The 9,849-nt window shown below is 45.7% G+C and overlaps 1 protein-coding gene across 1 annotated transcript; it reads left to right on the top strand.

The window, feature by feature from the left end:
- Positions 1–394: 394 nt before the first annotated feature.
- Positions 395–1,347, top strand: LOC123124546 (protein GL2-INTERACTING REPRESSOR 2). The gene is made up of 2 exons (XM_044545137.1): positions 395–542; positions 671–1,347. Exon 2 carries the CDS (start codon positions 689–691, stop codon positions 1,025–1,027), a length of 339 nt encoding a protein of 112 aa, XP_044401072.1. The 5' UTR covers positions 395–542; positions 671–688; the 3' UTR covers positions 1,028–1,347.
- The last annotated feature ends 8,502 nt before the right edge of the window (positions 1,348–9,849 follow it).

The raw sequence follows: 9,849 nt of genomic DNA, 5'->3' as shown, positions 1-9,849 counted from the left end.
TGATGCACTATACTTATTTTCGCTGGATGGAACCCTTCATGCAGCTGCTGCGCATCAGTAAAGGGCGTTCAAGATGTTGACACTGCGCACACAGCTATTGCCAATAGCATGGTGTTGGCAGCGTCGCCATGAATACACCCAGAGGGCGACCACGAAAATAAGAGTAAATTTGGCCTCACAAATGTGTCTAGTTTTCCACCTTATAGATTTCTCCTGTTTTCCTGTAGTACGTACTGAGGTTGGTATAAGCTCATAAAATATGATTTTGGAGTATGTATTTTTCAAAAACTAATTAACTTTATGATGTGCAAGATCACAAGAAGAGAGTAGGGTTGGAGGGATGTGGAAGGAAGTGAAGAGAGGAAGAGGACGGAGGGTCCTTGCTGTTGCATTAATAGCAAGTAAAGAGAAGCATTGACCTCTCCTCCTATGCTTGGAACCCCTCCTATATAAAGACCTTCGGGCCTTTCAAAGTCCTCAACCAAATACACATCGCAGCAGTTGCTCAACTCTTTCTCTCCTCTCCTCTTCACGGGATTCAGGTAGCAACTCTGCTTTTCCTTGTGTTCTTCCTCACGTAGGAGTATGTTATGCAGCAGTGCCTCTGTTCTGCCCACCTGAAGAGGAAATCTTGTTTTGTTATCTAATATGCATATTCTTGTTTGTGCAGTGTGATTGTCTGTGAGTCATGGACCGCAGCAATGGCAACGGCGGCGTGAGGAACGGCGGGAGGCTGGAGCTGCAGCTGAACCTGTCGCCGCCGGTGGGGATGGAGGTGGACGGCCATGACGACAGCGGGTCGTCGTCGCCGAGCTCCTGCGTGTCGTCAGACGGCAGCCCTGGTAGCAAGTCGCCGATGGTGATCGGGGCCTGCACCCGGTGCCTCATGTACTGCATGGTGGCCAAGAAGGATTACCCCACCTGCATCAACTGCAAGCAGCCCTGCCTCGTGGACCTGCTCCAGAACGGCGGCGCCGGCGCGGGCGCCTCCGGGGACGGCGACAAGAAGCGCGGCAAGCGCAAGTGAAGAAAAATCAACGGTGGTGCGGGCGCGTGCCTGTCCAGTGGATGCTCACACGGATGGTTAGCTCGATCAGGCGATGCGGGAATCTTGAGGCTGGAGGAGTGAGTGACCGCCGTCGGATCATCCACTGGACAGGGTTGGGTCTCTGAGTAGCAGGCTACTGAGCTTAAGTAGTTACTTTCCTTTGTGTTGCTGGGTTGGTCAGTTTAATTAGCGTTATGGCAAGTTTCCGATTGGTGTTGTGGTAGCAGTGGTCTTCTAAGTTTGTAATCCCCTGTTTGCTGAAGAAATGCAAGACCTAACTAACGGTATGCAGCAGCTAAGCTAGCGATGGTTGTTTCCAATAATTTGTAGTCAACTGTGCTTCCTCCATGTTTTTCTGGTTTTTGTTCAATGATGACTTAGTTAGGTAGGATGCAAGCGGCGGCCCGCTTATCCCGCCCGCGAAACGCATCAATTACTAGCTGCCAAGTTAACACTAATTTTGTAGTACCGCGAAACCCGTCGCCGCTTGCATCCTGAGGTGCGAGGGTTCGAACCAAGTATTTGAGCCTTGCTTGCATACGATTTGCATAGCTCTGTTCGTCGTCCAGTAATACTTCAGGTGTCGTGAGCACTATCCGATCGAGAACCTACGGCTCAGATCGACTGTCGGACTGCTGAAACACAGCAGCATCGATCTCTGCAAAGTACAGGTACCGGTGCTCACTGCAGGGACTGACACACAGACTGGAAGAAATTAATTGATAAACAAGGGCATCATTACACAATTATATAGTACGACGGGCAAATCTCTGGGCGCGGGAGCTGCACTTCAAGTGCGTCTGCACGGAGGTCGGATGCATGTCTCGGAAGAAATAGATCCGCTGCCTTGCACAAGCAAACCCATGGCTTTCTCAAGGCACGGCCTGATCAAAAGGGAGATTATATAAGGAACAAAACTAAGATATCCTAAAACCTCTCGATCGGGCAGAAAGAAAATTCCTTGAGATCTTTTTGGTGTTGCTGTCGTTGAAGGTATGCTAGTTCGGTTGAAGACTTGAATTCGGCACGTAGAGATAGTAACAAATCCACATGAATGCATGCAGTTGGGGCATTGCATGCAGTAATGGCATGCGGTGCAATGCAATGCAATTCAAGTGCAACTTAGCTCCTCGTTGCGTCACGCAGGGCCGGATTGATTTCGCTAGCTAAGGAGGAGGAGGAGTACGTACTCCTTGGCTAGCTCGATTTATTTCAGCATCTCTAGCTGGGCTGCACCCCATCGTCTGCGATTTCTGCGTGCTTACAAATGCACCATAATGTCCCAGTGGACGGACACACACATGCATCGTCTGCATGCATATGCACTTCCTCCCCCCGCATGCGCGCGCCTAGCTATAGCCATCTGCGGTTTAAAGCCACCTGCAGAGTTATTGTGTAATGGCTTCTCCTCTGCTGCCTGCCCCTCACTGGAGACGTCTCTATAATTAATCACACCACTGTAAAAGACTGCCCAATCAATGGTAGTATGTGTATAGCAGTCTGCAGACGTACCGCAAAAGTCCGTCACAAGGCTAGAGCATCTCCAACAGATTTGCAAGTTTTGTTACCTACAATCTACTAGGTATAGGAGCTAGAATAAGTTGGGAAGAATTGCTGGAAATATTAGCACATTTTGGACTAATCTAATCCATGAGTAGATAATAAGCATGGCAATCACAGTATGCAGCTCATATCGATACCTAAGCATGTGAGCACGTACAGTACATCAAAGCGAAATATCTATGAACAAAACATATACGGCTACCACATAAACGAGCAAATAGGGGATGAACGAATCATACCCTCCTGTTGGCCAGGCCAACGCGGCGGCGGCGGCGGCAACCTCGGCATCGTCCGAGGCCTTCTTCTTGACGGCTTCGTCATCAGCCATGTAGTCGATGCAGAGGAAGTCGTGAAAGCAGAGGCAAATGGAGACAGGGACGGATCGGAAGCAGTCGCGTCGAGACGCTCCCCAAAAACCTTATTGTCGTTCTTCCGGGCAGGATCTCGAACGACAGGGTTCCGAAGGCACCTACTCTTCCGCCCAACCATGCATGCGGTCGTCGGGATGGGACCGCCGGAAGCAGCATAGCGGGAGGAAAAGTAGATGGTGGCTAGGGTTATGTAGGGAGTGAGTGAGTGAGTTAGGTTTCACTCCACAGGCCAGCGCCTCCTTATATAGGCCGTCGGGTAGGAAGTCGTGGGCCTAGGCTTAGGCCCACGACCAAGTCGACGCAACCCGGGAAGGGAGTCGTCGTTCCCGGAGAAGGGTCGCACACCCGTGAAGGGAGTCGACGTATCCCGGGAACGCAAACAACCCACTGTCCAATGTCTCGGCTCATTGCCGCAACCCACGGCGCGCGCACGGGCGTTGTGACGAGGCGGGCGGCGACGAAGGAGGAGGAGGAGGAGCGCGTGTACAACTCCTCTTCCCAAGATCCCAATGGCAAGTGGTGGAGCAGCCCTTATAAAGGGGACTCAACTCTCCTCAACTAGCAAGGTGGTACTAAACTTCCCATCACCTACCATATACCTACGTGGCCTCAAGATTAACCAGGAATCATTGTTCATATGGGCCTAAAGCCCATCTATGATTCAATAACCCCACCAGATCTTGATGCACATAAGTTTGTCAACTGTTCCAAACAATGTTTGATATACCGGAATTTTCAGTGGAGACTGTTAAGTTGAACTTCCACCTAGAGCAACAGGATTGGACTTCTTCACAATTGAACAACGGACTATGCCTTGAATTGTCAGTTTGGCGTGCAGAAATTCCGCCTATTGTCAGCTGATACGTGGTTGCCGAAGGCTAAATTTCACGGGTGGAGCTTATTAGTCATATTACTGACCTTCTCATGAGCTTACTAGAGATTACCCAATCTCATAGGCTACGACCAGCGGTTGGGCTCACATAGGTGTGTTCCTCCAAAGAATGCTATGTAGGATAGCATCTTGCTCACACAAGCTTTGGAACGTATTAAGACAAAAGTCAGCCTGCCTTACATATTACAAGAGTATTGCATCTCCAACAGAATGGGTTTTGTAAGGATACTCTCCTCAATTGACCGTTGAATTGTTTTCCCAAGTCTCAATTCACGGGATCTCCGATCACATAGGTTGGGTTACCCCATGGCAACTTACGTGAGTCTCATGCCTATCTCCCTCGATGCATTTTCTATCATAATTCGTAATAGCCCTTTTGTAAAGGGATCTGCCAGATTCTTACCGTCTGGATATAATCCAACGTTATTACTCTGGAGTTTCTTGATTGCCTCACAGATTTCAATCTTCTTCTTATGTGCTTTGAGGATTACATGTTGTCCTTTGAACTCTTTGCCTTGGCAATCACTGTCTGATTGTTACAGTTCATAAGGATAGCCAGGACAGGCTTATCAACCACGAGCAAATCCATCAAAAACTCTTGAAGCCATTCCGCTTCGATGCATGATGTGTCTAATGATGTGAGTTCTTCTTTCATAGTCGATCTTGTTAAGATCGTCTGCTTGCAAGACTTCCATGAAATAGCACCACCACCAAGAGTGAACACATACCCACTTGTGGCTTTCATCTCATCAACATCAGATATCCAAATTGAACCACTATGCCCTTCAAGTACCGTCGGGTACCCAGAATAGTGAATTCTGTAGTTCAAAGTACATTGCAAATAACGTATGACTCGCTCAACTGCATGCCAATGCACATCTCCCGAATTGGACACAAACCTGCTAAGTTTGCACACAACAAATGAGATTCAGGCCGAGTAGCACAAGCTAGGTACATAAGTGAACCAATCACTTCAGAGTATCTCAATTGATCCACAATCGTGCTTTCGAACTTTCAAATCCGCACGCTAGGATCATATGGTGTTGCGGAAGGTTTGCAGTCCAAATAACCAAATGGCTCAAAATCTTCTCAACATAGTGGGATTGCAGAAGTGTAATTCCACCATCAGTATTTCTCAGTAGCTTGATGTTCAAGATAACATCAGCCACACCCAGGTCTTTTATCTCAAAGTTATGAGATAGAAAAGCCTTGACCTCCATGACTTTGAGGTGGGTCCCAAATATCAATATGTCATCAACATACAAACATAGTCTAACTCCTTCGCCCCCACCATAGTGATAGTATACACATTTTCAGCTTCGTTAACAACAGAGCCAACAGATGTTAAAGTTGTATTGAACTTCTCATGCCATTGCTTAGGCGCTTGTTTCAGGCCATATAAAGATTTCAATAGCTTGCACACCTTCCTTTCCTGACCATTTACTACAAAACCATCTAGTTGTTGCATGTAAATTTCCTTGTCTAGCTCTCTGTTAAGGAAAGCCATCTTAACATCCATCTGGTGAACGAGAAGACCATGCGAGGCAGCCAACGATAGTAACACTCGAATGGTTGTCAGTCTAGCCACAGGTGAGTAAATATCGAAGAAATCTTCTTCTTTCTGGGTATAACCCTTGGCCACAAGCCTAGTCTTGTACTTTTCAATAGTACCATCAGGCCTAAACTTCCTTTTGAACACCCATTTACATCCCAATGGTTGGCACCCATAAGGACGATCAGTGATTTCCCATGTCCCGCTAGCCAAGATGGAGTCCATCTCGCTACGGACCGCATCCTTTCAGTAGTCAGCATCCGGTGATGCATAAGCCTCTAAGATGGAATCCACGAGGTACACGAGGAAATCATCACCAAAGGACTTTGCAGTCCTCTATCTCTTGATGCTAACAGGAGCTTCCTCATCATCCTCCGTAGAACTTTCATCACTTTTGTGCTCATAATATTCCATCGGAATGGCAGGTTCAGGAGTCTCATTAGATTCCAGTCTAGAAGTGCTTTGCATATCTCTCATGGGAAAAATATCCTCAAAGAATGTAGCATCTTTAGACTCCATGATCGTACCAACCTTCACATCGTGTACATCAGATTTCACCACTAGAAATCTATAGACGACGCTATGCTTGGCATAGCCTAGAAAAACAAAGCCCCTAGACTTTGTTCCCAACTTACGATTTTTGGTTATCGGCACGTTGACTTTTGCCAAACAGCCCCAAGTGCGCAAGTAAGGGAGTATAGTTCTTTTCTTCTCCCATTGCTCACAGGTAGTAGTCTCATTATCCTTTGTCGGAACTTTATTTAGGACATGACATGATGTCAATGCAGCCTCCCCCACCATGCCTTGGATAAACCATATGTGTCTAACATGGCGTTAACCAAATCTGTTAGAGTACAATTCTTTTTGTTCGGCAACCCGTTTTACTGGGGTGAATAGGGAGGTGTCCACTCATGAATAATACCATTTTTCGCACAGAATAAATCAAAATCATTAGAAAAGTACTCTCCACGATGATCAGACCGAACTCATTTTATTTTATTTTCAAGTTGGTTCTCAACTTCCGCCTTATAGATTTTAAAGTAGTGTAGAGCCTCATCCTTAGTGTTTAACAAATACACATAGCAGAATCTAGTGGAATCATCAACCAGCGTCATGAAATATTTCTTTCCACCTTTAGTTAACACACCATTTATCTTGAAAAGATCTAGATGTATGAGCTCTAGCTAGTGGTGCCAGATGTCTCTCCTTCACAGGCTTGTGAGGCTTATGACGTTGCTTTGCTTTCATACACGAATGGCACTTAGATCCTTTGGCTAAAGTGAAACTCGGGATTAGAACCATCTTAGCTTGCCTGGTCATACAACCGAAATTAATTTGAAAAATATGCGAATGCCAAACCTCAGGTTCTTCACGCTAGATTGAATTTGGTTCATGACTTTATTACAGAAAGCCGCTAGGGAAAGGAGGAACAAACCTCCGCAATCATATCCTTTTCCAACAAATAGTCCATACCGAGATATGACTACTTTACTGGACTCGAATACTAACTTATACCCTTCTTTACAAAGAAGGGAGCCACTAATGAGATTCTTCTTGATTGTGGGGACATGCTGCACATTCTTCTGTTGCACGATTTTTCCTGAAGTAAACTTAAGATCTATCGTGCCAACACCATGAACAGAAACATGTGAGCCATTCCATATTAGGACGGAGCAATCTCGTGCGACCTGGTAAGACGAGAACAATGACATATCAGCACACACGTGAATATTGGCCCCTATGTCAATCCACCAATCGGTGGACTGACAAACTGAAAGTACCGTAAACAAATTACCATATCCATTTGACACATCATTGTTGCTCATAGTCACATTGACAGACTTGGAGTCCTGTCCTGGCTTCTTGTACTTCTTTGGGCACTTGTTTTCCCAATGTTTCCGTGAATCACAAGTAAATCAACCATCTCTCTTTTTGTCTTTCTTCTCACCCTTCTACTTGAAGGTAGTATTCTGCTGGACGGTGTTCTTTCCCTTGAACCCGTGGAAATTGTTCTGCACCACATTGGCGCTAGAAGATCCCTCTTCCCCTTTAATGTGTGAGTCCTTTGCTCTCGAGTTCTGCCCAACACTTAGATGACTGATGAAATCCTCAACAGAGAATTCACGTCTCAAGTGGTTGAGACAGGTAGCAAAGTTCCTCCATCCAGGAGGGAGTTTTTCAATAGTGCAAGCCGCGACAAACTTGTTCGTAACTCACACTTCAAGAGCTCCAACTCCTTAGCGATGGACTGTATCTCATGAGCCTGGTCCAATATAGGACGATTATCAACCATCATGTAGTCATGGAATTGGTCCATAGCATACAATTCGCATCCCACACATTTTTGGCAACGCACATACGGAGATATGTGTTGCTACTTCTCCAACGTATCTACTTTTCCTAACGCTTTTCCTCTTGTTTTGGACTCTAATTTGCATGATTTGAATGAAACTAACCCCGGACTGATGTTGTTTTTAGCAGAACTACCATGGTGTTATTTTTGTGCAGAAATAAAAGTTCTTGAAATGGAACGAAACTTTGCGAGGAATTTTTATATCAATAAAGAGAATTTCTGGAGCCAAGATCCACCAGCGGGGGCAACTGGGTGGGCACAACCCACCAGGGCGCGCCCCCCTCCTGGCGCGCCCAGGTGGGTTGTCCTCACCTGGTGGCCCCGCAGACCCTGAAACCGACGCTATAAAATCCTATTTTTCCAGAAAAAAATCAGGGAGAAAGAATTATCGCGATCCACGAGACGGAGCCGCCGTCACCTCTTGTTCTTCATCGGGAGGCCAGATCTGGAGTCCGTTTGGGGCTCCGGAGAGGGGGATCTTCATTCTTCATCATCACCGACCCTTCTCCATCGCCAATTCCATGATGCTCCCCACCGGGAGTGAGTAATTCCTTCGTAGGCTCGCTGGTCCATGAGGAGTTGGATGAGATTCATCATGTAATCGAGTTAGTGTTGTTAGGGCTTGACCCCTAGTATCCACTATGTTCTGAGATTGATGTTGCTATGACTTTGCCATGCTTAATGCTTGTCACTTTGGGCACGGGTGCCATGAATTCAGATCTGAACCATTTATGTTATCACCATTATATCCATGTTCTAGATCCGATCTTGCAAGTTATAGTCACCTACTACGTGTTATGATCCGGCAACCCCGGAGTGACAATAGTCGGGACCACTCCCGGTAATGACCGTAGTTTGAGGAGTTCATGTATTCACCGTGTGTTAATGCTTTGTTCCGGTTCTCTATTAAAAGGAGGCATTAATATCCCTTAGTTTCCAATATGGACCCCGCTGCAACGGGAGGGTAGGACAAAAGATGTCATGCAAGTTCTTTCCATAAGCACGTATGACTATTTACGGAATACATGCCTACATTATATTTATGAACTGGAGCTAGTGTCGTATCGCCCTAGGTTATGACTGTCACATGATGAATATCATCCAACAAATTACCGATCCAAAACCTATGAATTTATCTTATATTGTTCTTGCTAAGTTACTATTGCTATCGTTACTGTTGCTCTTGCTACAAAAATACTGCTATCACTGTTACTGTTACCGTTGCTGCTGCTACTATTATCAAAACTATCATACTACTTTGCCACTGATCACTTTGCTGCAGATAATTAATCTCCAGGTGTGGTTGAATTGACAACTCAACTGCTAATACTTACAAATATTCTTTGGCTCCCCTTGTGTCGAATCTATAAATTTGGGTTGAATACTCTACCCTCGAAAACTGTTGCGATCCCCTATACTTGTGAGTTATCCAGACCTTTTTCTGGCGCCGTTGCCGGGGAGCATAGCTATATTTGTTGAGTCACTTGGGATTATTATCACTTTATGATGCGGCTTGAAGCTACGTCGGTATTTGCCCAAAGAGGAAGGGATGATGCAGCACAACGGCGGTAGGTATTTTCGTCAGTGATGAAACCAAGGTTATCGAACCAGTAGGAGAACCAAGCAACACAACATAAACCTCGCAACCCGACGTGTAAAAGGGGTTGTCAATCCCTTTCGGGTAGCGGCGCCTCAAGATAGGCAAACAGACGTGAATAAAATTGTAGTAGATTGATAGATCGAACGCCAAATAAAATAAATAAGAATAAAATGCAGCAAGGTATTTTTGTATTTTTGGTTTAATAGATCTGAAAATAAAAGCAAAGGAAAAGTAGATCGCAAAGGCAAATAGTATGAGAAAGAGACCCGGGGGCCGTAGGTTTCACTAGTGGCTTCTCTCGAGGAAAATAGCAAACGGTGGGTAAACAAATTATTGTTGGGCAATTGATAGAACTTCAAATAATCATGACGATATCCAGGCAATGATCATTATATAGGCATCACATCCAAGATTAGTAGACCGACTCCTGCCTGCATCTACTACTATTACTCCACACATCGACCACTATC

The sequence above is a fragment of the Triticum aestivum genome, chromosome 5D (genome assembly GCF_018294505.1).
Source record: "Triticum aestivum cultivar Chinese Spring chromosome 5D, IWGSC CS RefSeq v2.1, whole genome shotgun sequence".
Lineage (NCBI taxonomy): Eukaryota > Viridiplantae > Streptophyta > Magnoliopsida > Poales > Poaceae > Triticum > Triticum aestivum.
Note: the sequence above shows the minus strand (reverse complement) of the source record. Positions and strands in the feature narration are given on the sequence as shown.

Bases quoted from the DNA above. Each gene is read 5' to 3' on its own strand.
- LOC123124546 (XM_044545137.1), top strand. From the start codon at position 689: ATGGACCGCAGCAATGGCAACGGCGGCGTGAGGAACGGCGGGAGGCTG.